Raw genomic sequence first — 27,920 nt, forward strand, 5'->3', positions numbered from 1 at the left:
GCCGTATACAAATGTAAATGTAAACGTTTTTTTTCCTTTCAGCTCATATGTTGTATTTGTGTAAAAGGAAAAACAAACTGAAGACTACAAATAACGGAAATATGTAGTGAGTTATATCAGTTTTGTTACACGATTTCCCGGCTACTCGATTTCATCTCCAACCCATTGCAAAGAGATCCTGAAGACGTTAATTGTTTGCTTCAGGTGTGTTTGATTAGGGTTGGAGATGAACTGTGCAGGACAGACGATCGGCAGGAGCAGGATTGGGCAACCCTTGTCAATGCGACTTACCTGATCAGACATTGTTTTCTGCGTATGCTACTTTTATTCAATTTGTTTTCTTTATAGGATTTATATTATTAATCTTATATTTATATTATTATTTTGGTCAGTAGTGAATCGATTAACTTTCTCCAACATACAAATCAAATGCCGTCTGCACACACATAAAGACACGGGAGGTTGACCGGTTGACTGTTTGTTGACTTTTGCGACAATGCTGCGGCGCTTGTGGCCTCTAGGGGCACTAGACGTGAAAATTACAGGTCGAGCGCACCCTAGTGGCCAAAAATTCCACAGTGTGCCTTTAACAAGCAGTTCAGTGAGGAACTTCCGTTTATTCTTTCTAGAGAAATAGATTTTTTTTGCAATAACATATTAAAGATAGAAATATCCTGTTCTCGAAGGTTGTTAAAAGGTAACGTGTCTGTATAGCAGCCATTAGAAAGTCTGATTTAAATTTTGTGAAAAATATAAAGTACAATATCCACAATCCTAATTATTGTTACCAAGGACATGGGAATGACTGCAAACATACAGCACTGTGGTAAGAGCAACTTCTTTGAGTGACGGGCTTCACCTAACGATCCAAATTTAGCATGTATTGGGTGCAACACATGCTTCCTATTGTTTAAAAACAGTTCAGTAACCCAACGTGGAAGCTAAGATTGATCTTATGCTTCATATTTTCTAAAATGTCTCATTACTGTACTGTTGTGTGCTTGTGTAATGGATGATGGATGAGAATCATGATACACAGGAAAAAGTGTTATGAAATCAGGAAATGTAGGCAAAGCAAATTTTGAATGTTGCTTGGTGTTGGAGCCAATAGCCTAATGGGCAGAGCTCCAACAGGTAGCGTGATTGTGCTTTGGGTCACCCAAAGTTCAGAGTTCAAGAAGACCCGAGTTTGAGTCCCAGCTCGCGGACCTTTCCCAATCCCGTCCCCCTCTCTCTCCCACTTAGCTTCCTGTCTACTTTATACTATCTAATCAGAATAAAGGCAAAAGGCAAAATATTATATATATATATATATATATATATATATATATAAAGAGTTTGGTTCCAAAACGCGATAAACGCCATTTAAAAAAAAAAAAATAGTTACTGGAAAAATCACTATTGTATCTGGTTGGTATTGAAAAGCCAATGTTAAATTTTAAGTAAAATGCGATATCCGCCGTGTTATTCTGTCATGTTTTCTCCCTTTCTTTCCAAACCGCGACAAACGCCAGTCTCCCTTCTCTGCAGATATATCCGCTCTCAACCAATCACAGCGCACCATTCCACGCAATGTAAACAGTAACGGCAGCGCCTTAAATACACCTGGCTTCCTAGTTCTTCTTATCTATTTTGTACTTTTCGATCAACAAACAAACAAAAAAAGAATAATTTTGATGGCATTGATGAACCTGTGGTTGTTTCTGCGGTGGGTGAGAAACGTTAAGGCATCGAAATCGAATCATTTACGTGAGGAGATTAAGAAGACGAGGCACTCGGGAGGAGGAAAAATGTTTTCAATCTTCTTTACAGTTCTTAATAAAAATATTATACTAATACACTTACGTTGTTGTGTATTTTCAACAGTTTTCAAAAACTTTTATATTGATTCAATGGATTAATTGCATTTTAAATGATTATTTTAAATGGATTTATTGCATTTTGGGGGAAAATAATCCGTTTTTATAATAAATCTTTGAAAATCAAAACCTGGATTTAATTTTTTTTTTGTTATTATGACCTACAAATGCTATGTGAAAGTTTGAAACAGAAAATAGTGGTTTTCATCTTTCCACTTTCTTGGTAAAGAAAACACATTTTTACTCAAATCAATCTAAATGGATTTATTGCGTTTTGGAACCAAACTCTTCATATATATAAATAATTATATATATATATATATATATGTAATATATATCAGGCTTGTGCACAATTCAGAATTTAATTGAGAACGACTCCTGAATTCCAATTCAATTCTTGAATTTGAATTGATGTCAAAAACAGGATCTAGAATTACAATTCAAATTTGAATTAAAGGAAGCAGAATGGAAATTCAATTAAAAATTCAAAGAAATTCATATTGAAGTGTTTAACAATGAAGCTTTACAGTATATGTCAGATATGATTGCATTACAAATTCTATTAATGATGATATTAGTTTGAACTACTTGTACAGATTACATTAAATGTTTTTCCCCAGCAATGAATGTTAAAAGCTCTAGTCACAGAACAAATAATTAAGTTTGATTTATTGTAATTGTAATTTAATTGACTCCATTTCCCAGAATTACTTTAGTAAATCTTTAGAAAAAACAAAACAATTTGAGGTGGACATTTGTTTATATATATATATTAGAACAAAATGTATGCAGGGTTGAGGAGTGACTAATTACGTGTAATGAAATTATGTTATTAAATTACAAAATGAATGTAATTGTATTTAGTTGTATGAGGTAAAATGTGTAATTCAATTAGTTACTAATCAAATTAAAAGGAAATTGCTTTACATTGATAAAGTAATCCAAACCACATTTATAATGGGTAACTTATAACAGTAAGCAATTACATTTCCAAAGTAACCTTCCTAACACTGAATGTATGTGAGATTCAACACATTCTTTCTGTTGTGTGACTGTGTGGAATTTCTTTGAATTGCCATGAATTTAATTCCACTTCCTGTCATTCAAATTCAAGTTCATGTGGGGCGGAGTCAATTCAATTCATATTCCAATTCATTAATTGAATGGAGGCCAATTCTGAAATTTTGCACAAGCCTGATATATATATATTAGTGCTGGGCAACGATTAAAAATTTTAATCGCGATTAATCGCATGAATTTATTGTTACGCGCAAGAGTGAATAATGAATTCTAAAGTAGTGTATTGCGCACTTTTGATTTAAATGTACTGCTATATACACAAAAGTGCAATAACATGTGGTTTGCCAAAACTTTAAACAAATAAGCTGCTTTATACCAGCAGTATTCCCTTTACACAGTAGCAATAAAATATTTATTGTAAATCTCAACTTAAACATTAATGTAATCAAATCAAATATTAAAACAAAGCTATGCCACTGCCAGGGTATTACCTTGTATCTAGCTTGTTAAAACGATTCCAGTTTTCTTGTTTTTTTTTTCCGAACAGGTATCAACAGGTATCTTTTATCAGGGAGCAGCAGAAAACAGTCTTATGTAGTCAGAGGTCTACTACTACAGATAGAAATCGACCAACGTTACTTCTCTGATAGTAGCTTAGGTTTGGTCATGACATGGTTTCCCACGTACACTAGATTACATTAAACAGATGTAAAGCCCAATTTATACTTCTGCGTCGAACTCACGGCGTAGCTACGTACCTGCTGTGTGTAGCGCGCGTACCCTGACGTGCACCTCTCCAAAAATGTAACAATGCGTCAATTATACGCGTACCGCAAGCGCTGTGATTGCTAGAACCGACAAGCTAGTGCGACAAGCGAGTGTGTTCCTGTGAAACTGTTGCGGTCATGCTCGCCTCACGCACGCGCCCGCGCCCTCCCGTTGCCGAAGTTGAATTGACGACGCGCAGCACAAATCATTGGAAGAGAGACTGATCCTCGGCTCGCTGTTTGTGAGTTTCCACAATCTAAATAGTTATCAGGACGTCATCAACAGAAGGGAATTCACATGGCAGAGCATCTCCGCTAAACTAAACGCAGGCCTATCAGGTAAAGTTATGTATAATTTTAATTTAAGTTAAAAAGGCTATAGCTGCGTAGCGCACAGAAGCCGTTGCCATGGTTACTATCCATAGAGCGCCTGTCATTCACTCGCTGTCTCCCTTTCTGTTCACCTGAGAGAATCTGCCAAACCCTCTCCACTGCTTGTTTGTGTGGGTTATTTGCTGGCTGACCAACGTCCCACCCCTCCTGTGATCCATGGTTTGACTGTAGGCCTATGTGTATTCAGAGCCAGTGAGCAACGGACTTTCAAAGTAATAAAAAAAAAAACTGCGTTAACGTGCGATAAAAAAATTGTCGGCATTAATTAATAAATGCGTTAACGCGATAATAACGCGTTAACTTGCCCAGCCCTAATATATATATAAGAATGTTGCCTTCCAAAGTTCCAAAGTTTAAAACAGCATTATCAAATATTGAAGTTTATTGATTTAGTTTGAAACAAGGTTGTACAAGGAATGTTATTCCTTTTCTTTGTTGGGAAAACCCCCCAGCTCAGAGATCCTATGAATAAATCCATCTGTAAAAGGTTCAAAGATAGCAATGACGAAGAAGTCGGGGTGGCGAGTAATCCAAGTTGTTTATTAACTCAAAATAAACAAAATAAATGCAGAAAATATAAACTCAGTCTGGCACAAAAAATGAACAGTCCAACAGTGTAGCACAGGTCTCTTTCTCTCTCCCGTCCCAGGTGTGTGGGCTGCTTATATCTGTCTCTCCGCCAATTGGTTTTGACAGCTGCTTCTGTTCCGAGATCTTCCTCTGCCAAAACGGCTGCTGCTAACTCAACCGGTGTCACCTCATTCCAGCATTTTAAAAGATTAAGATGATAAATTTGACATGAATCGCCCCTGTCCGTTAGTCTTACTTCATAATCGAGATCCCCAACTCGCCGTGTAACCACAATATGTCCTTGGCACTTTGCGCGTAATTTAGAACTAGACGTTGGAAGTAATACTAGCACTTTATCTCCCGGTGCAAATTTACGCTTTCGCTTACCCCTATTGTGCAGCCTACTTTGCCTATCCTGTGCCTGAGGCAAATTCTCCATAGAGAGCCGCCCCAATGTATGGAGTTTAGCTCGGAGGTCCATGACATACTGAATTTAACTACGGCTTTTTGAAGGCATTCACGACACTCCGCACACAACCGGCGGACGTTTTCGTGAATACCCAGCCAAAAAAATCGGGCCATGAGATGTTCATGTGTCTTTGTTTCCCCCAAGTGGCCTGCCATGGGACTACAATGAGCCGCCTGGAAAAGTATTTCCGACGGCTTTTTGGCACTAATGACTGGGTCGTATCTTCCTTTGTCTGGGTGTCTTGGGCCACCCGATACAACCTGTCTTTTATAATAGGAAAGAGAGCGGCTGATCCCAGTCATACGCGTTTTTGAGTGTTTCATCACAAGACTGCTCGAGAGGAAAGTCATCTAACTCATCATCAGCATTAGCTCTGCCCTTGTTCTCATTTCCTCTGAGTCGGTCTATGACGGTCCAGGAACAGCTTCCCCAGCCTGAGCCACGCCATCTCCCGTCCCTAGCCCTGTCCCCCAAGAGGCATCTGCACACAAAATTCACAATAGTTGTGTAAATGCTGGCCAATCTGTACCCAAAATTAGTGGACGCCTAAGGTGGGGATTAACCGCCACCTTAACTCTATGATTTTCTCCCCTAAATTGAATATTGACAGTTACTGAAGGATAAACCACCACATCCCCGTCTACACACCTCACCTTAACCTTGCGGCTCATATCCAATGCCCTCTGTTGCATCAGGCTTTGATGAAAGGTGGTTTGGTTACAGATCAGGGGCAGCCCACAGGGAGTCGGGGACCCGGATCAATGTTCCCACTTCCATCACTGGACACTTATCCTGGAAATGTACGGGTCCCCGCAGACTGGCCCAGGCCTTCCCGCCACCCTAGCAGCAGAAGAATGGCAAAGAGACTATCGGAGAGTAGGAAAAGGTGGAGATGAAGCGTCGGCTCCGACGCTCTCCCTGTGTCCCAGATCAAACTGGTAACGGAGTTGGGGTGAGAGAGAGAAGAGGATAGAGAGAAAGAGATTAACAAGGGGCTCGCCAACACCGGGGCACGCCACCAGATGGTCCTCAGCCAACTGGATGGCCTGAGTTCCTCAAGGTAGCCTAGCTCCAGTACCACCAGATCGACCACTTCCTCGACGTCGCGTGTCTGGGCCATCAGCAAATTTCGGTAAGCGTCCCGGAGCTGTTTGGCGATCACGAATGGTCGGCCGCTGTCACCTAGCCAGGTGAGTGGCCAACGCGTTGAAGAATGGCCCGCTTCAGATCATCATAAGCCAGGAGGTTCTCCACAGGCAGCTGTTGTGCTGCCACCTGTGCTTCCCCGGACAGCAGCGGGATCAGGCGCACCCAGCCACACGCCTCCGCTGGTACACAGACGCCTCTGGGTTGTCTGATGGACCCATTTTCACCAGCGGGATGGGGGCAATGGTTTGGGGCTGCATCCGGGGCATGCTGACGACTTTGTTCCTGGTTTCGGCACCAGTGTAAAAGGTTCAAAGATAGCAATGACGAAGAAGTCGGGGTGGCGAGTTATCCAAGTCTTTTATTAACTCAAAATCAAGCAGGAAATAAACGCAGTCGGGCACTGTCCATAAAAAATTAAGAGTCTTAACAATGTAGCTTAGGTCTGTCTCTCCCGCCCGAGGTGCTTGGTTTGCTTATAGCTGTCTCTCCGCTAATCACTAGGAATAGAGACAGGTGTTAGCCATCATTCACGTGACCGCCTTATTACCGCTCGTCTCCGCACTTGTCAGGTTTTTAACCCATCATTTCTTCTTTGTTTTCAGGAATAGAAGAAGAATTTGTGGCGACATTTAAAGGTTCAGAATACTTCTGCTACGACCTTTCTTTGAACCCGGTCCAAAGCAGCAGCGAAGAAATCACACTGTCGTTCAAAACACTTCAGAGAAATGGACTGTTGCTGCACACAGGAAAATCCGCTGACTATGTCAACCTGGCGCTGATAAACGGGGCGGTGTCTCTCGTCATAAATTTGGGTTCCGGGGCGTTTGAAGCTCTGGTGGAGCAGGTCAATGGGAAATTTAATGACAATGAATGGCATGATGTGAAAGTAACACGGAATTTGCGTCAGGTAATAGAGCTACAGGAGCTTCGAAGGAGCTAAACAGACCAATGATTCAGTCAAGATCTCATCACACAAAGTGACATTACCATAGAAATAATTCCTAAAAGAGTTTGTTGACATACAGTAGTTGCAAAGTTACTTATTGTGAGTAGAATGTCGAAAGGGGACCATCAAATTAAAGCGTCACTGCATATCAATTATTTTGTTTGATAAATCACAGTCTTTTCTGCTATTTCTTTGTATAGTAGGCTTTATGCACAGCTTCACTACTTCCTGAACTTCAGCCAGCCCTTTGTTTCCTGTCTGTCATTATTGGACAAACTGATTAATCCAGGTGTGCCTGATTATTGTTACTGAGGCCAGGCACACCTGGATTAATCAGTTTGTCCAATAATGACAGACAGGAAACAAAGGGCTGGCTGAAGTTCAGGAAGTAGTGAAGCTGTGGCATAAAGCCAGTTCACTTTCAAGTTACCACCATTAGAAGGATCACCCCTTTACACAGTAGTGGTTTGAAACAAGTCCTGACTGACACAGTCAGCAATATTCTCTCCCATTCTGCATGGTCTGCATTGAAAATACTGTGCTGATAAAGTCACCCATAATCAATTTTTTTACTCTAGCCCCCATGTGCCACATTTTTCAAACGTTTAGTTGTCATATTTTAATATATGCTCTGTATACACATAAAATCCACACAATATCTGACTATAATTAATGTAAATGCACAAAAAAGAAAACTGCATGAGATTTTGATTTATTGACTAAATTGTGGCACTGCTAAAAATAGAGTGCATTTTCAGTTTTAACCCTTTTGCATGGTTTTCTTTTAACTTAAAATTAAATATCCTAACAAGACTATCTTAGTTACTAACACCATTTTTGAGTCTGTCAATTAATTCTAAGTTGCTATGGGGGCAATACTAATGCTATTGTTTGTTTAATACATCAACACCCAATTGTATTCAAGTAAATCAAGTCTTCAAACATATATCTTGTGCATATATAAGTCATGCAATAAATTAAAGGTTTTAGTCTAAAGAAAATAAAGGAACATTTTTCCTGGATGTAACCCTGTTTTCCAGAGTGGGAACGAAACGCTGTCAGTGGTCACAAGGTCAGGAGCCCTATAGAATCACACCAATTCATTGGCTGGTGGCGCTGAAGATCCGCCCATAAGGAGTTACGAGGGATGTGATTCTTCCGGATTAATCCAGAATTCCGGTTATTTCAGCCCAAAATCAGATCAGCCAATCAGAGGTGTTCAGATTATTCAGTGAGTTTTGTTCAGTGGGCGCTCTCTCTGACTGAATTCTGACTGAAACTCCCGAATTCTCCCATCATAAACAACAACGTGCAGATTCGATGTAAGAGATTCATGTCGCAGTGTTGTCAGTTTGCGTGATTTTAGCGGGAGTTTTTGTGAGTGCTTAAACTCACGCTAGACCCTAGTTATGGACAGCCTCACCATCGCTCCTGGCACTGCACGAACACTTTTTTTTGGCGTGCTCTTTATACGCAAAAGTAATCTTTTACGTGTATCTGGTACACAAAATTGACCAGCTGTGTAGAATTGGCTGGGTGTGTATATTTCGTATCATATGCATGCACAAATTGTGTGTCATATCTGTTCTCTAAAAAGTGCTTATTGGATGAACGTAAAAGGTCATTTATGCGTATAAAGAGCACGCAAAGCATGAACTCGTGAAGATTGGGCTCGATCTGTCACATTCTCTGCTCCCTTTCTGTATACAGTTTATACCAGTTAATATAATTTAATCATCATGCTGATAAGATTATGTGTAGTCCTCATTTTCTAATACGTAAAAGCATTAATATAATTCATAAATGGTTCTTAGGTTGTTTTATCTGTGTAGCCAGAATATGATGTGCAGTTTCCCCAACACAAGTTTATTTTTTTTTTTATTTTTTTTTTTTATGTAGCCTATTCCTATTGTAGAAGTTTGAGTGGAATTTTATTTACTGAATGAGATTGATCAGTATTGGAAGCACAGTTGTTTTATTTACAGAACTACACAATAGCACTTATCGCCCTTACATTTTCCCCAAAGATGTTAAGACATCCTCTTTTGTATTACTAGAAATAAATTATAGCTGTTAAATATATTTCCATGTGTCACTCTTCAGAGTTAGTTCATGCAGTAAATGGCCGATTCAGGTGTTTAAAAAAAAACAAAAGTGCTTCACGCTGGGTCTTTAAAAAAAATTCCTGCTTTTTTTAACTCGCACAATCATATCCCTGGTTACGTAACAGCGCCCTTTTAAGTGCATACTTGGGTCCATCGTCTCAAATTTTCTGCAAGGTTCACAAACCATAATAATGCAGTGGAAATTATATATTTTTATGCCATGCAAACCGTAAATGTAAATACTCAAGTCTGTGAGGTAAGAAGATGCTGCACGCTAACACTAGAAAATACATTTGAATACTTCTTAGAAAGACAAAACGTGTGCAGTAGGAGCCAAACCCTTATCCGGGTTATAAAACCTGACAAAAATTTAAAGAGAAGACCAACCTGCCGCCATACAAAAGTCCTGAAAAGAGAGGCTTTAGCAAGGGCCGATGCTGAGTAGAATGTGTCTGGATACCCAGAGACGAAAGCAGCCTGTACACCTCATAAGCTTTGGAAATTGCATCCAATAGTCAATGTGAAAGTGTCTGCAGCTTCTCTCTTAGGACCACCAAAAAAGCTTCTCAGACGTGCGCCATTGATCCATACGGTCAACATAGGCCATTAAAGTATTTCCTGTTCCTCTGGCTCAAAACTGTAAGGGACTGCAGAAAAATAACTTGACAGGCCTGGTGCAAAATCTATACACATAGAACTAACAATAATGCATGCAAATAGCCTACTCTCTCAAACAAGGCCAAAGCTAACAGCAAAGATGTCTTAAGAGAAAAGAATTTGTCTGATACAAATAAAAGGCTTGAACGGCAGACACATCTCCATTCATTGCAGCAATGATCTGACAGAAACCGGTGACATTGCCACTGAATCTAGCTCTAGATCCAGGAAACGCATCTGGCCCAGTTCACTTCCAGACCCAGGTCTTGTAAATATCTGAGGACAGTATCCCAACACTGTGCTGCCAGAATGTAGGAATTACCCCTTTGAAAATTCAGAGGTGCCGTCTGAACTGGAGGCACCTCTAAGTTCCTACAACGGTTACTTTTGTAATCTAGGTTACTGAATGTAACCCTGGTTCCCTAAGTGGGAAAAAGACGCTGCATAGGTTTGTGTACCTTGCAGAATAATTTAAGGCGATGAACCCAAGTATACACTTAAAAGGGTGCCGTTACGTAACTCCTTATGGATGTAGCTTCTAGATCTCTACAACAGCCCTAGTCTACACTATAGGGGGGACGATGTGTAGAGCTTGTAACAGTGTCCTCTGTGTGATTTTAGAACACTGGCATGTTAAGCATTTCCCAGGATGCAAGGTCACATTTTGCACAAGAGCATTTGGGGTTCTGTGCAAGGGGAAACTGAACTCTCTAGACAATGGTGGTTCAGTGGAAAACTCATGCCAACAATGAAAGGAAAGGAAAGGAAAGCACAACACCTTCAGTGAGATGCGGTGAGAAAGACCAGGGTAAATGGACAGAGGAAACACTGGCTTGTCTCTCTCAAAGTGAGGGTGTGTGACCGCTCCTACTTCGAACCGGCTATTGCAGCAACATTGAAAGCTCCAGTCTCCATGTTTAGCGCAAAAGCTGACGTGATTGCCACCGGCTCGCCGTGAAGTACGCCGTCCAGCTGCTTTGACGTGATTATCAGGATAACTGACTCGTAACGTGTGCAATGGCTCACGACCTCCTGAGTTTCAGAACTCGCACACTCTACGCCCTCATTTACTCTTCCACTTCTGCACCTAATAGCTAGATGACTAGAATGTGGCCTGAAAGTCTCCCACAGTGAAAGCATTGTCTGAAGCTCATGATTGCTCAAGATCTTGAAGTGTGGAAATCCATATCCTTCCAACATGGCCTCCGCATGACAAACCCCCAAACAGGACAATGATGCACGTTCATTAAGGCAGACACTCCAGAAATGCCATCTTGTCACTCAAAAAGGGAATAATCAACTTAAAGGCGGGTGACTAGACAAAAGGTGCTGAAACTATAGTGCACTGAAGATAAGAAAATCAGAGGTGATGGTGCCAGGTTATGCCGTTATGCAGCTCCTTATGGGTGGTACTTCAGCACCATCAGCCAATGAATTGGTGTGTTTCTATAGGGCTTCTGATCATGTGACCACTGGCGTGTTCTCCATTGTGTCATTATGCAGTGTTCAGTGCATCTTAGTGACTGAAGAAACCAAAATCTGGACAGTAGCAAAGTCGTACCTGTATTTAATTGTCCTCTGGTTTGTTCTTTAGGTAACAATATCTGTGGACGAAATACCGACCACCAAAGAATATACTCAAGAGGACTTCAATATACTTGGCTCTGATGACTTTTTCTATGTTGGAGGAAGTCCTGGTACAGCCCCCCTGCCTGGATCACCTGTCAGCAACAACTTTATGGGTTGTCTGAGGGAGGTAAAATACCTACTACAAGATATCAGTGCAGATGAAGCTTTATAGAGCTTTATAGAAGCTTCTGTTTCTGTTATGGCCTAAATTGTGTTTGCAGAACAAAACGTGTTCAAAGAGCCTTTAATTAACCATTACATGTTTTGTAAGCAATTGACCTTGTTAACTACAGTGCTCATTATGGATACGATTGAGCATTAATTCACTGTAGGAGGAGCACTGAGGTTCTCTTTAACCTCTCCCACAGTAAATATCAACCCACTTTACAGTCAAGTCTAGTTTTAGTCTTTTACTTTTTGTCTTTTCAGAATTTTTGTTTTTCTTATAAAAGACTGCATTTTGGTTCAAAAACCTCAACTCACGTGTAAAGCAGATATACTAAATAGTAGGGCTGCCCTCAACTAATTTTTTTGTATCTAGGTTAACATTAGAGAGAGCGGACTTGTAAAGTTGCTACTACTTACGTTTCAAGTGATAAGTCGTATTTGAGGTCGATGAATGATAGGTGAATTATTGGATTTCTTGCCGTTAACGATCTGTCTGTTACAGCCTGCGTGATTTCGCCACTTCCTTTGTAGTTTTTTTTTCTGCGACTAACCAACTAATCAAGTCTTAGTCGACCAAGACACTTTTAGTCGACTAACGGCAACATAATCTAAGTGAAAAGACAATATTTTTTAATATTTGGCATGTTTGTGTGCTGCTGCACGTGTGTGTGTAATAAGCAGTGTACCCATGCTGTGCACCCGCCTATAGGCGCATGTAACTAATGCGCCCTTTAAATAACAAAAAAAAAAAAAAAATACTGCACCATTGACGCAGGTTTTTGTTGGTCAGTGGCGCAGTCAGTTACCTCAAAATAGCAACGCCCCAACAATGCGCCTGTACACACCTCGTTTTCAGACCAGCAGCCCATGGGCGCACAGATGGGCGCAAATGCATTTGCTATTTAAACAACAAGGCGCAGGAAGTGAAAATGATAACTGCATCGGGCTGAAACTAGTAATGTAATATATATTAATATAGTAAAATGATAGGGCCCACTATGTACTATCAATCAATCTATCTTTCCACATATTCATATAAGGGTTCTGCAAACACAGTTTAGATCAGAAGTTTCTCACATTATTTCTGTTCAACTGACATTGTTATATCTGTAGGTTGTATATAAAAACAATGACGCTTGGCTGGAGCTGTCGAGACTCGCCTTTAAAGGAGACCCCAAAATAAAAATACATGGAGTTGTTTCCTTCAAGTGTGAGAATGTTGTCGCATTAGATCCTATCACGTTTGAGACACCCGAATCCTTCATCACACTTCTTAAATGGAACACTAAGAAGACCGGTTCTATTTCCTTTGACTTCCGCACCACTGAGCCCAATGGACTTCTGCTCTTTAACCATGGGAAACCTAAGCAACAGACCAAAGAAACCAAGAGCCCTCTCACACTGAAGGTGGACTTCTTTGCCATTGAGATACTGGATGGTCTTTTGTACCTGCTTCTGGATATGGGATCAGGCACAACCAAGACACTGGCTGTGAACAAAAAAGTGAATGATGGGGAGTGGTATCATGTGGATTTCCAGAGGGATGGAAAATCAGGTAAGATTTTACTAGAGTTTGTGTATGAGATAAGATGACTGCTTAACAGGAGTGTGTTTCCCATTGTTAGCCAACTGTGGTCACTTGTCCCATTGTTACGATGGTAGTTCAACTATTAGGTGTTTCTTGAAACTATCGATTTAACAACCATTCACAAACAGCATCACAAGCTTGTGTGGTTGGAACAACAGCTCTTCACCTGTGTTAGATGCATGGTTTGTCGTTAGTTAGCATTTTACTTTATATTTGTCAATAGCTTTGTCTGCAGCAAGCAAAAAGTAAAGCGTCTTTAGAATACTCCCCATTTGTCTCACCTGATTCACCTATCTGCAACACAGTGCCACAACACAACAGCTGAAGGAAGCTTGTTTTTGATTTGCTTATTATTGGCATGTGTTTCTGGCCAAAATGCCATGCGATGTCAAGCTGAAAATTAGATTTGGCCTCCAGCTGTGTTTTCCACTCCATCCTGAGAGCTGGTAATTACATATACTGTTTTGATACCCTGGCCTCACACTGTGAGCGAGATATGAGTGACAGTGTTGTTTGTCATGAGTATTTAAATATTTGCAACAATACTAAGAATAAATATGTATTTACAGGAAATGTTAACAGATAATATTCAACAATATTATTGATCTGCCTGCATTGACACCATTATATGAGAACTGAACTGAGCTAGACGATGACATCAATGCTTTCTCCAGAGCGGCTATAAATGAAGTTCATAATGTAATTTCGGGAGGAGTGAACTCATCTAATCTTTAAATTAACTGCTGGAGCATATAAGCAGCCGCTCACCTCGCTCTGGCTCCAGCTGTTTTGGCATCCCTCCACCTCCCCAACTCCAACAACATAATTTAGGCATCTTGCTACCATACTCATCATCCAAGCATTAGTGTTCCCACTGGGGGGTTTATCTAAGCTCGAGTTGAAGCTGCTTCCTCGAGCCCCTCCACTGCGGACAGCAAGCCAAATACGCTTAACCTTATTAGCTTAAAGATTATATGGGCAAAGGATCTTGTGAATAACTTTTTTACAACATAAATTAACCATCACTGAACTTACTTAATCTGGACTATGACACTATTTTCTTCTAGATCTGCTGTACAGCCGAAACAAACTTTGTTGCATTATTTTCCTGTTATTACTGTAAAGCTGCTTTGAAACAATCTGTATTGTAAAAAGTGCTATATAAATAAAGGTGACTTGACTTGTCTTACTGATGCTTTAAATCATTCTCTACATAACAGGATTTTCTTCGCACAATTTTTCTCTGGCTTTGTTGAATTGCAGGTACTATCTCTATCAATGGAATTCGCACACCATACCATGCACCAGGAGACAGTGAGATTCTTGACCTGGATGATAACCTGTATCTAGGAGGACTGCCGGAAAATACAGCTGATATGGTGTTTCCCACTGAGGTGTGGGCCGCTCTGCTCAATTATGGTTATGTAGGCTGCATTCGTGACCTATTCATCAATGGTCAAAGCAAAGATATCCGCCGCATAGCAGAGGTTCAGAAAGCAGCAGGCGTAAAGCCCTCCTGCAGTAAAGAGGCACCCAAGCAGTGTCTCAGTAACCCCTGCCAAAACAATGGAATCTGCATGGAAGGATGGAACCGTTATGTGTGTGACTGCTCTGGGACGGACTATCTTGGTCGCTCCTGTGAGAGAGGTGAGGCCTAATACTTCTTATTTCTTATTATTTGTGACCCGTGCTGGCAAATGAGTCGCATTGAGCAAATTTTCTAAAATGTATCATTGTTACTTTCACATTCTCTATTAAAAAACCTTCAAAATGATGTATGATTGGTTGGAATCAGACAAAAATATGACTGAGCTGCACCTGTTTTAAGTCGATATTCAGTAAAGTCAATTTTGAGAAAAATCGAGTTAAAATTCCCTTTCGAAAGGGAACTCGCACTGCGTCAAGCGCTATGGGGAACGCCTCAGTGTGACTGATGACTGAAACACTGTATAATCACGACAATCGAATTGGCCGGTGTCAGCCATGACCTCATTCTTTAGCGCTACCCGTAAGTATAAAAGGGGATCCTAGAGAACACGTCATCCTCTTTTTGTCTTCAGGGACTGTTTCACTGACACTGTGAGTAACAATTATGGCAAGTAACAAGCGCTTTAGGAAGTGTGCCAACCCGTGTGAGAGGTTTCTTACACCTGGTGACACTCATAACCTATGTGTGCTTTGTTTGGGTGAAGAGCACGCGTGCTCAGTCCTTGAGGGGGCGGGGTGCGCAAACTGTGAGCGTTTCTAAATGAGAATGCTCCGTTCTCATCTGTCTCTCTTCTCGAGTTAAGAGGGCCAGTATTCTTTGCCCCACGGTTCAGGTACTGCTTGCGCTGAGGCAAAGAGGAGACTCAGATCGTGGGGGTCTCAGAGGGAGCTCGCTGACGAGTTTGAGAGAGGGGTGAATCTCTCACACTCGTCGGCATCTGACGAGAACGAGCTGTTGGGCGGGGGTGCACACTCTGATGCATCCTCTGATCCAACAGCCAGTGCTCTTTTGGCTTCGAGCCCGTACTCGAGTAGTAAAAGGGTAAAAGAACTTTATTCACTCTATGATAAAAAAAAAAACTCTAGACCACGTTGGTGTAAGTATGGTAGGCCTCCTCTGCTCTCAGAGTCATCCTGCCGAGGCCTCCGCTTCCCATAGCACTGTGAAGGAGCTATCGCCTCTGGCTAGAGACTGTGGTTGAATAAAGTAAACCCAAACAGGTTGTTGGCTTCAGTGTTAAACATGATAGCCTCCCTGGTATGGGGGTTGACACTGGTCCCCCCCGGAAGTAGCAGGCTAGGGCCCATAAGCTCTGGGCCGTACTCCCTTAAAGGAACCCCCCTCTAAAGTTGGGTTGTGGTGTCCATGCCCTTAAGTTGGTTCTGGGTCAAGTTCTTCGTGTTACTTCCTCGCTTAATATAAAGCTCGGGCAGTGGCCGTATGGAGTAGTGCTACTGACAGCCTGACATGTAAGCAGTAAGGGTTTTTTCTGTTGTGCTTGTAACAGCCATAATTGGCGAAGTATCCCCTCAGCATGGCAGCGTGGGCAGTTCGTTCCCCATAGCGCTTGGCACAGTGCGAGTTCCCTTTCGAAAGGTAACGTCTCAGGCTACGACTGTAACCTATGTTCCCTGAGAACAGGGAACGAGACACTGCGTCTCGTCGCCATGCCTCTGGCCTGCTTACATAGTCCCTTCAGACGAAGAAATGGATGACATGTTCTCTAGGCGCCCCTTTTATACTTCCGGTAGCGCTAGAGAATGACGTCATGGCTGACGCCGGCCAATGCGATTGTCGTGATTATGCAGTGTATCAGTCATCAGTCACGGGAACATAGGTTACAGTCGTAACCTGAGACGTTTTCTGAAGGTTCCAAAACAAAATCACCCAGCAACCATACCTTAAAATCCCTGGTAACATCACCAAATTTTTGCACACACCAAGTCAAAACCAATCTATAGGAAAAATATATATTCAACTTTTTTCTCATGATACCACAATTGTTTGATTAACATTAATGAAACAGACAGTCTATATATTCAGACCCAACTGGACAGATCTAAAATAATGTAACACATCAGATATTTTTTCCCCAACACTTAACCAAATGTTCACATAAGACATAACAGATAATGTTTGCGTGAATACTTGCCAAGACAGATATTTTGAAATACTGTAATTCTGTGTATATGAATATATAGAGATCACTCGCTGTCTGAGGCGTCTTTGTGAGCACACTTCAGGTCTGTCATTCAGGGTGAGTACGATTTTTTCATGGACAAAGGAAAGGTACTCCTCTTAGAAAACGCACAAATAAAAATACTTTTAGATGTTTAATTGCTAATTGAAGCATTGGGATCGCTAGACGACAGCTTAATGAACTAATTTTTGTGAAAACCCCAAAATCGACTGTAGAGCCCTTTCAAGTTTGTTTTATTTTTATATAAGGTCTTTATGGGAGTTTATTTCTATATTGAAAAGAAGCGTTTTATGAAGGTTATTTGCTTCAGTGAGCAAGTGTATGTGACTATTGGAATGTGGATTTACATTTTGAAATCGCAAACTTTATTTTATTTATTTTATTGTAAGTCATTTTCAAAGAGATTCATATTCGTTTAATGTATGCAAAGTTTTGATACTGTTGACATGTAGGGGAAAATTACAGAAAAATTATTTTTATTTTGTTTATTGGAAATCTGTTTAACCAATAAGGTGTTCTCATGGTGACCCCTTGAGTTCAAGGGGCAGAGTGATTTAGATATTGTAAACACAGCCTGGTGTCAGTAGAGAGTCCAGTGAGGAGTAGTATTGAATTCTATTGCAAGAGACAGAGACACTTGTTGCGGTAAACTTTGAGTTCGGGAAGGGATTTAACTTTACTTTGAGAAGTGGATTGAACTGAAAAGTGATCTAAAGTGATTGAGAAATGTACTTTGAAGACAGAGTGATCGGACGGAGAGATCAAAGCGGCTGTGTGTTGTGTGCTGCAAATCGGGATTCGCTCGTGGACGGTGGAGTTCATCTGGACAAGTTCATCATCGTCGCTGGACGCATCAAGTTGTTGCTGTTCTCTTCTTTATGCTTCCTGGTTTGGGATTAGAATCGATTTCCTGGAATTACGTTTTCACTGAATCTGTGAGTACTCAATGTGGTTTCAAATTACAAAGAGCTCCAACATAGCGCGCCAACAAAAAAAACTAAAATCCCAGCTGGGTAGAATGCATTACTTTGGGTTTATTGGGGTTTAAATGTGATTTTTCTGGACTTTTGTTGAATCAAGAATCAAAAGAGTTCCAGTTTAGCAAATTTATGTTTTTTGTTCAGTTCACATTCTTGTTTTTTGTTTTCTGTGGAGAAAGAAAACGTGTATGGTCATTTTTACAGAACGTGTGTACATTGCATTGAGATTAATATTTACATTTTGGAGTATAGGACCACAGTATTTGTAACTTTTGTCTCTAATTACTTGCAATTTCTAACTACAAAACACTAAACTGACACTATTAGGTGGTATCTGAATATTTGGGTTTTGTGATTAATGGAAATTAAGTACATTTAGAAATATGACTTTTACCAGGTTATTGTTTATTAGGAAGTTCCCAATAGACATAATTCTTACATTTGAGCCATATTAATTGGTGAGAGGGCTACATGACATTTTTCAATTGTTTTGCCTGTAGCTCGAAATGATCCTGTGTGCATTCCGAATCCTTTTGCCAGCACGGGTCACATACACCGATCAGGCATAACATTATGGCAACTGACAGGTGAAATGAATTACACTGATTATCTCTTCATCACGGCACCTGTTAGTGTTTGGGATATATTAGGCAGCAAGTGAACATTTTGTCAAAGTGGATGTGTTAGAAGCAGGAAAAACGGGCAAGCGTGAGGATTTGAGCAAGTTTGACAATGGCCAAATTGTGATGGCTAGACGAGTGGGTCAGAGCATCTCCAAAACTGCAGCTCTTGTGGGGTGTTCCCGATCTGTAGTGGTCAGTTCGCAGTATCTATCAAAAGTGGTCCAAGGAAGGAACAGTGGATGCATATGGGGAGGGAAGGCTGGCCCGTGTGGTCCGATACAACAGACGAGCTACTGTAGCTCAAATTACTCAAGAAGTTATTGCTGGTTCTGATAGATGTTGAATCGCAGTTTGTTGCGTATGGGGTTGAATAGCTGCAGACAAGTCAGGGTGTACCCCTGTTCACCACCAAAAGCACCAACAGTGGGCACTTGAGCATTAGAACTGGACCACGTAGCAATGGAAGAAGGTGGCCTGGTCTGATGAATCACGTTTTTTTTTTACATCACGTGGATGGCCAGGTGCGTGTGCGTCGCTTACCTGGGGAACACATGGCACCAGGATCCACTATGGGAAGAAGGACAAGAGGCAGTGTGATGTTTTGGACAATGTTCTGCTGGGAAACCTTGGGTCCTGCCATCATGTGGATGTTACTTTGACATGTACCGCCAACCTAAACATTTTTGCAGACCATGTACACCCTTTCATGGAAAATGTATTGCCTGGTGGCTGTGGTCTTTTCAGCAGGATAATGCGCCCTGCCACAAAGCAAAAATGGTTCAGGAATGGTTTAAGGAGCACAACAATGAGTTTGAGGTGTTGACTTGGCCTCGATGTTCCCCAGATCTCAATCCAACCGAGCATCTGTGGAATGTGCTGAACAAACAAGTCCGATCCATGGAGGCCCCACCTCGCAACTTACAGGACTTGGTGCCAGATACCACCGCACACCTTCAGGGGTCTAGTGGAGTCCGTGCCTCAAGGGGTCAGGGCTGTTTTGGCAGCAAAAGGGGGCCCAACACAATATTAGGAAGGTGGTTATAATGTTATGCCTGATCGGAGTATATTGAAGAAACTTTGTATTGTAATATGATTTCATTAGATGAAGGTTTCTTGTTACATTGTTGTATCTTTTATAAAAGACAGGTTGTATCAGTGTTTATTCTCAGAGTTTGTCTTCGTTTTCCTATTCCAACTTTTTTTTTTTAATTGATATTCAGTTGGTATTCCATCTTTAATTAAATTACACTTTTTCAGCATTTGTAGATTGGAACCACTAATATGTAATAAGGATATAGATTGCCAATGATGTCAAGTCAGTATCCGATCACTTTGGTTGGTCATGTTTATTTGGGACAGGAAGTTTTATGAGTTCCTGTCAAGTGTTTGATTTTACATTTCCGGATCCTGACATCCATGCTCCGTACACTTTTATCTGTCTTGTGTCATTGAAGCCACTATGCCTATGGGAGTTATTTAACGATTAACGAACGCATGCACAATTATCCATGAACTTGATAAATGTTGCAAGTGTACATCTAGTATCTCTGTTTGAAAGCTTTCGACTTGGATATAGCTCTCGCTGCTCCTCTCCTCTGACAACCTGGGACAAGACTGCACCCAGCCCGTTGTCCGGTGCGTCTGTCTGCTACAAAAAAAGAGAGATAAAAGTTAGGAAAGTGTAAGAGCGGCCCGCTACACAGGGCAGCCTTTACTTTGGTTAGGGCCTGTTGGCACAGCTCTGTCCACTGGACCGGATCTGGTGCTTCCTTTTTAGTGAGATCAGTCAGCAGGCTGGCGAGCTCCAAATAGTTAGGAATAAACCTCCTATAATACCCCGCCAGCTCCAGGAACTGTCACACCTCCTTTTTGGTCTTGGGACTAGGGCATGTGCAATCGCAGCAGTCTTGTCAATTTGGGGACGCATCTGCCCATGTCCCAAAAAAGGCCCAGATACTGTATCCCCACATGCCGTGAGGCCAGCCACACTCAGTGATCTCAGGACAGCACATAGATGTTCCAGCATAAGCGGCATACAAGCTATTTGGCTGGAGGTTTTTGTCCATGAGGCGCTGAAAGGTAGCGGGAGCCCCGAACAACCCAAACGGAAGAGTAATAAATTGGTGTAATCTGAACAGCGTAGTGAAGCCTGTTTTTTTCTTTGGATAATGGTGATAAGGAGATCTGCCAATATCCTTTTGTTAAATCCAGTATCAAATAAAAGCAAGCCGAACCTAACCGAAGCAGCTCCTCAACTCCGGGTATTTGATAACAGTGTTCACCTGTCTATAATCAACACGGACAGAGGCATCTGTTTTGGGTACTAAAACTATCGGGCTTACCCAGTCACTATGCAATTCTTCTATTAAGCCCAACTCTAGCATGACCTTTAAATCATCCTGTACCAATTTTCTCGTGTTCACGTAAATGATAGTGACAGCTGTGCGCCACTTCCCCGGGGATCGTTTTGATATGGTGTTGTATGAGGTCCGTGCGACCGGGCAGGGGTGAAAACACATCTGCAAAATCTGCTTTCAACTTGGCTAAATCAGTGAGCTGCAGCAGCGAGAGCTGATCTCCCCCCGGGAACAGAGTGAGCGTTGGTTTTGACAGCTGCTTCTGGTCCGAGATCTTTGGTCCGAGAGCCAAAATGGCCGCTGCTAACTCAACCGATGTCACCTCATTCCAGCATTTTAAAAGATTGAGATGATAAATTTGACATGAATCACCCCTGTCCGTTCGTCTTAGCTCATAAGCAATACTTCGAGAGTATTGGTATGGACCTCATCGGGCCATTAAAATGAGTGTGGCGAGCAGGACAAGGCAGAGGGACGTGAGAGAACGGCGCGAGGCCGGTGGCGTGAGTGGTAATGAGCGACACCTGTGAGACGCACCAGTCTCGCATCTCTCACTGTCGTCGCTCCTCCTTTATGCTTCCGCTCCTCCGTGAGAGATGCGAGACCGGTGTGACCCGATGAGGTCCATACCAATACTCTCGAAGGGGACCTCTACTAATGGTAATGGGTGCAACAGCGCTTTTGAGATGAGAATTACAATGAGCCCCTTGGAAAAGCATTTCCGACATCTTTTTGGGACTAATAACTGGGTTGTATCTTCCTTTGTCTGGGTGTCTTGGGCCACCTGATACAACCTGTCTTTTATACTAGGAAAATAGGGATAGGAGAGTGGCTGATCAGGCTGAATTAGCTGTCCGTCGATGGTGCGGACACAGTCATATGTATTTTTAAGCATTTCATCACGAGACTGCTTGAGAGAAAATCATCTAACCTCAATCTCAACATTAGCTCTGCCCTTGTTCTCATTTCCTCTCTGTCAGTCTTTGACGGCCCCGTAACAGCTTCCCTGAGCCATGGCATCTCCTGTCCCTAGCCCTGTCCTCCAAGAGGCATCTGCATACAAAATTCCCAATAATTGTGTAAATGCTGGCCAATCTGTACCCAAAATTAGTGGACGCCTAAGGTGGGGATTATCCGCCACCTTAACTCTGCTTTTCTCCCCTAAATTGAATATTGACGGTTACTTAAGGATAATCCACCTCTTCCCCATGTACACACCTCACCTTAACCTTGTGGTTCATATCCAATGCCCTCTGTTGCATCAGGCTTTGATGAAAGGAGTTTTGGTTTCAGCCTGAATCCACCAAAGCCTGATATGTACCCTCCTTAATACTCTAAGGTATTTGGTACTGCCCGGTTTGATCGGGGGGAGCCCACAGGGTCCCCGCAGATTGGCCAAGGCCTTCCAGCTGCCCCAGCTGCAGAAGGATGGCAAAGAGACTAGCTGAGAGTGGGAAAAGTTGGAGATGAAGCGGCGGCGCCACGTTGCTTCGCGACCTAGTAACGGGGGTGGGGCGAGAGAGAAGGAGAGGATAGAAAAAGAGATTAACAAAGAGCTTGCCGACCCCGGGGCACGCCACCAGATGGTCCTCAGCCAGCTGGATGGCCTGATCCAGCGAGGCCGGGTGGTGGCACTGGACCCACTCGGCCGTTCCTCAAGGTAGCCGAGAGACAAACTGCTCCAGTACAAGGCGTCGAGACAGGTGTTAGCCATCATTCACTTGACCTCCTTATCACCGCTTGTCTCCGCACTCGATCCCCCGCTGTAGACTTCACATAACCACGCCACCCTCCCCACAACATCCTTGACAGGTTTTTAACCCATCATTTCTTCTTTGTTTTCAGGAATAGAAGAAGAATATGTGGCGACATTCAAAGGTTCAGAATACTTCTGCTACGACGTTTCTTTGAACCCGATCCAAGGCTTCAGAGAAGAAATCACACTGTCGTTCAAAACACTTCAGAGAAATGGACTGTTGCTGCACACAGGAAGATCTGCTGACTATGTCAACCTGGCGCTGATAAACGGGGCGGTGTCTCTCGTCATAAATTTGGGTTCCGGGGCGTTTGAAGCTCTGGTGGAGTTGGTCAATGGGAAATTTAATGACAATGAATGGCATAATGTGAAAGTAACACGGAATTTGCGTCAGGTAATAGAGCTACAGGAGCTTCGAAGGAGCTAAACAGACCAATGATTCAGTCAAGATCTCATCACACAAAGTGACATTACCATAGAAATAATTCCTTAGTTAGTTGACATGTAGTTACAAAGTTACTTATTTTTAGTAGAATGTCTAAAGAGGACCATCGAATGAAAGTGTCACTGCATATAATTTATTTTGTTTGATTTTATGCAGCTACTAATATGCTTTGTAAAACTAACGTCAATCATGGAATGTGTCATTCTACTAAACTTTCCTTTTAATGTTTAACAAACTAATTTCCAACATTGATTCCATCATATGTTTATTTTTTAAGAATCATTTGTTATTTTATTCACAGTTTTTTATTTATTTCCTTTCCCCTCTTATTCCACAAAGCACTCAGGCATTGGATATGCTATGGTAAAGAAACTACCTTGTTCTGTAGATATTATTCAAATTGTTTTTTTTGTGTGCGTTTTGTGTGTTTTCTTTTTCTTTTCTTTATTTGTAAACATCATTTGAACTGGTTGGTACTCTTTGCTATTGGTACTATTAGCTGTTTTCCATTTTACTGGTCAATCTTATTAATTTAGTTCACCCTCCCCCCTCTCTTTACAGAAGGATCACCCTTGGTTATTGTTAAACCCAGTGGTTTGAAACATGTCTTGACTGCTATAGTCAGCTTTATTCCCTCCCATTCTGCATGGTCTGCATTGAAAATGCTGTGCTGATAAAGTCACGCATAATATATTTGTCTTTGGCTCACTTTTTTTACTCTAGCCCCTCCGTGTGCCACAATTTTTAAATGTTTAGTTGTCATATTTTAATATATGCTCTGTGTACACATAAATTCACACAATATCTGTTAATAATTAATGTGAATGCACAAAAAGAAAACTGCATGAGATTTTGATTTCTTGACTAAATTTGGACACTGCTAAAAATAGTGCGCTTTCAGTTTTAACCCTGTTGCATGGTTTTCTTTTAATTTACTTACAATTAAATATCCTAACAAGACTATCTTAGTTACTAACACCATTTTTGTGTCTGTCAATTAATTTTAAGTTGTAATGGGGAAATACTAATGCTGTTGTTTGTTTAATACATCAACAATAATACATAAATTAATTCTTCAAACATATACCTTCAAAGTAATGCTATAAATTAAAGAAAAGAGACATACAAATGTGTTTTAGTCTAAAGAAAATAAAGGAAAAAGGCCTAGGTTCCTGAATGTAACCCTGGTTCCCAGAGTGGGAATGAGGCGCTGTACAATGGAGAACATGTCAGTGGTTACAAGGTCAGAAGCCCTATAGAATCACACCAATTCATTGGCGCGGAAGGTCTGCCCATAAGGAGTTACGTAACAGCGCCCTTTTAAGTGTATACTTGTGTCCATCGTCTCAAATTTTATGCAGGGTTTACAAACCATACTGATGCAGTGGAAATGATATGCTGTCATGCCATGCAAACTGTAAATGTAATTACTGTGTTGTGTTGTAAGAGGATACTGCACACTAACAGGCAATACATTTAAAAACTTCTCAGAAAGACAAAGCCAAACCCTTATCCGGGTTATAAAACCTGAAAAAAATGTGAAGACCAACCTGCCGCCATACAAAATACCTGAAAAGAGAGGCTTTAGCAAAGACCCACGCTGAGTAGAATGTGTCTGGATACCCAGAGACGAAAGCAGCCTGTACACCTCATAAGCTTTGGAAATCACATCCAATAGTCAATGTGAAAGTGTCTTCAGCTTCTCTCTTAGGACCACCAAAAAGCTGCTCAGACGTGCCCCATTGATCCATACGGTCAACATAGGACATTAAAGTCTTTCCTGTTCCTCTGGCTCAAACGGGAAATGAAAAGAACTGGTGCAAAATCCACGCACATAGAACTAACAATAATGCATGCAAATAGAATAGTCTCTCAAACAAGGCCAAAGCTAACAACAGAGCTGTCTTAAGAGAAAAGAACTTGTCTGATACAAATAAAAGGCTTGAACGGCAGACACATGAGTATCTCCATTCATTGCAGCAATGATCTGACAGAAACCGGTGACATTGCCACTGAATCTAGCTCTAGATCCAGGAAACGCACCTGGCCCAGTTCACTTCCAGACCCAGGTCTTGTAAATATCTGAGGACAGTATCCCAACGCTGTGCTGCCAGAATGTAGGAATTACCCCTTTGAAATTCAGAGGTGCCGTCTGAACTGGAGGCACCTCTAAGTTCCTACAAAGGTTACTTTTGTAATCTAGGTTACTGAATGTAACCCTGGTTCCCTAAGTGGGAAAAAGACGCAGCGTTGCTGGTCATACTCACCATTGCTGCATAGGTTTGTGTACCTTGCAGAATAATTTAAGGCGATGAACCCAAGTATACACTTAAAAGGGTGCCGTTACGTAACTCCTTATGGATGTAGCTTCTAGATCTCTACAACAGCCCTAGTCTACACTATAGGGGGGACGATGTGTAGAGCTTGTAACAGTGTCCTCTGTGTGATTTTAGAACACTGGCATGTTAAGCATTTCCCAGGATGCAAGGCCACGTTTTGCACAAGAGCATTTGGGGTTCTGTGCAAGGGGAAACTGAACTCTCTAGACAATGGTGGTTCAGTGGCAAACTCATACCAACAATAAATGGAGGGAAACACCTCCAGTGAGATAAAGTGAGAAAGACCAGGGTAAATGCACAGAGGAAGCACTGGCTTGTCTCGCTCACAGTGAGGGTGTGTGACCGCTCCTACTCGACCTGCTCCCAGCAGGATTGGAACCGGCATGGGAGGCGGGCACGAACAAGGATGCTAAAGACTGCAGTCTCTAACGTCTGTTGAGGCCAAGGGAGTGAGGTTTACATGAACAGCTCTTACTACCTTGCTTCCTTTACACTCTTACCCCTCTAAACTTCACTCCCATCCAGGTCACAACACCAAATGTACCCAGTTCTACTTGACCCCACACCAAGCGGGATTCGAACCGGTGTGTCCGGCATGGGAGGTAGGCATGCTAACAAGGACGCTAAATACCGCAGTCTCTATTGTCAGTTGCTAGCACGCCTCTTGAGGCCAGGGGAGTGAGGTTTAAATGCACAGCTCTTAGCTTGTAACAGTGTCCTCTGTGTGATTTTAGAACACTTGGCATGTTAAGCATTTCCCAGGATGCAAGGCCACATTTTGCACAAGAGCATTTGGGGTTCTGTGCAAGGGGAAACTGAACTCTCTAGACAATGGTGGTTCAGTGGAAAACTCATGCCAACAATGAAAGGAAAGGAAAGGAAAGCACAACACCTTCAGTGAGATGCGGTGAGAAAGACCAGGGTAAATGGACAGAGGAAACACTGGCTTGTCTCTCTCAAAGTGAGGGTGTGTGACCGCTCCTACTTCGAACCGGCTATTGCAGCAACATTGAAAGCTCCAGTCTCCATGTTTAGCGCAAAAGCTGACGTGATTGCCACCGGCTCGCCGTGAAGTACGCCGTCCAGCTGCTTTGACGTGATTAACGTGTGCAATGGCTCACGACCTCCTGAGTGTCAGAACTCGCACACTCTACGCCCTCATTTACTCTACCACTTCTGCACCTAATAGCTAGATGACTAGAATGTGGCCTGAAAGTCTCCCACAGTGAAAGCATTGTCTGAAGCTCATGATTGCTCAAGATCTTGAAGTGTGGAAATCCATATCCTTCCAACATGGCCTCCGCATGAAAAAAAAACCAAACAGGACAATGATGCACGTTCATTAAGGCAGACACTCCAGAAATGCCATCTTGTCACTCAAAAAGGGAATAATCAACTTAAAGGCGAGTGACTAGACAAAAGGTGCTGAAACTATAGTGCACTGAAGATAAGAAAATCAGAGGTGATGGTGCCAGGTTATGCCGTTATGCAGCTCCTTATGGGTGGCACGTCAGCACCATCAGCCAATGAATTGGAGTGTTTCTATAGGGCTTCTGATCATGTGACCACTGGCGTGTTCTCCATTGTGTCATTATGCAGTGTTTAGTGCATCTTAGTGACTGAAGAAACCAAAATCCAGACAGTAGCAAAGTCGTACCTGTATTTAATTTTCCTGTGGTTTGTTCTTTAGGTAACAATATCTGTGGACGGAATACTGACCAACACAGGATATACTCAAGAGGACTACACTATACTTGGCTCCGATGACTTTTTCTATGTTGGAGGAAGTCCTGGTACAGCCGCCCTGCCTGGATCACCTGTCAGCAACAACTTTATGGGTTGTCTGAGGGAGGTAAAATACCTACTACAAGATATCAGTGCAGATGAAGCTTTATAGAGCTTTATAGAAGCTTCTGTTTCTGTTATGGTGATTGATTCATTCATTTTCAAGAGAGAACAAAATGGGTTCAAAGAGCCTTTAATTAACCAATAAATATTTTGTAAGCAATTGACCTTGTTAACTACAGTGCTCATTATGGATAGCATTAATTCACTGTAGGAGGAGCACTGTGGCTCAACCCAAAGTAAATATCAACCCACTTTATAGTCAAGTCTAGTTTTAGTCTTTTGCATTTTGTCTTTTCTGAATTTTGTTTTTCTTATTTAAATAAAAGATTGCACTTTGGTTCACAAACCTTAACTCGCGTGTAAAGCAGATGCACATGTACATTTTTGGAGTTTGCTGTGTGCATTCATGGCATTGAAAGGTGAAAGCCACATTAATATTTTATTTTGTGCTATACAGAACAAAGAAAGCCTTACAGGTTCTAAATGAGGAAATAATATTAGAAAAAAATATTTGAACACAAATAAAGAGTCTTTTTTTGTACCTGCATTAGCAAATTATTATA

The 27,920-nt window shown here is 41.8% G+C and overlaps 1 protein-coding gene across 17 annotated transcripts in view; it reads left to right on the plus strand.

Annotated features, from left to right (window-relative positions):
• Positions 1–27,920, plus strand: part of nrxn1b (neurexin 1b) — a 148,499-nt gene that overhangs the window by 18,662 nt on the left and 101,917 nt on the right. For 7 of the 17 annotated variants that reach the window (XM_056270173.1, XM_056270178.1, XM_056270179.1 and 4 more), the window contains exons 3-9: positions 6,830–7,134; positions 11,530–11,691; positions 12,846–13,287; positions 14,584–14,967; positions 22,815–23,119; positions 23,510–23,533; positions 27,200–27,361. In XM_056270173.1, the coding sequence (XP_056126148.1) occupies positions 6,830–7,134; positions 11,530–11,691; positions 12,846–13,287; positions 14,584–14,967; positions 22,815–23,119; positions 23,510–23,533; positions 27,200–27,361 (1,784 nt within the window). The remainder of the gene's footprint in view (positions 1–6,829; positions 7,135–11,529; positions 11,692–12,845; positions 13,288–14,583; positions 14,968–22,814; positions 23,120–23,509; positions 23,534–27,199; positions 27,362–27,920) is intronic. The other 10 variants (XM_056270187.1, XM_056270189.1, XM_056270183.1 and 7 more) reach the window with 4 other exon arrangements.

This window comes from Rhinichthys klamathensis, unplaced genomic scaffold (assembly GCF_029890125.1).
Source record: "Rhinichthys klamathensis goyatoka isolate OS25496 unplaced genomic scaffold, OSU_Roscu_1.1 h1tg000298l_1, whole genome shotgun sequence".
Lineage (NCBI taxonomy): Eukaryota > Metazoa > Chordata > Actinopteri > Cypriniformes > Leuciscidae > Rhinichthys > Rhinichthys klamathensis.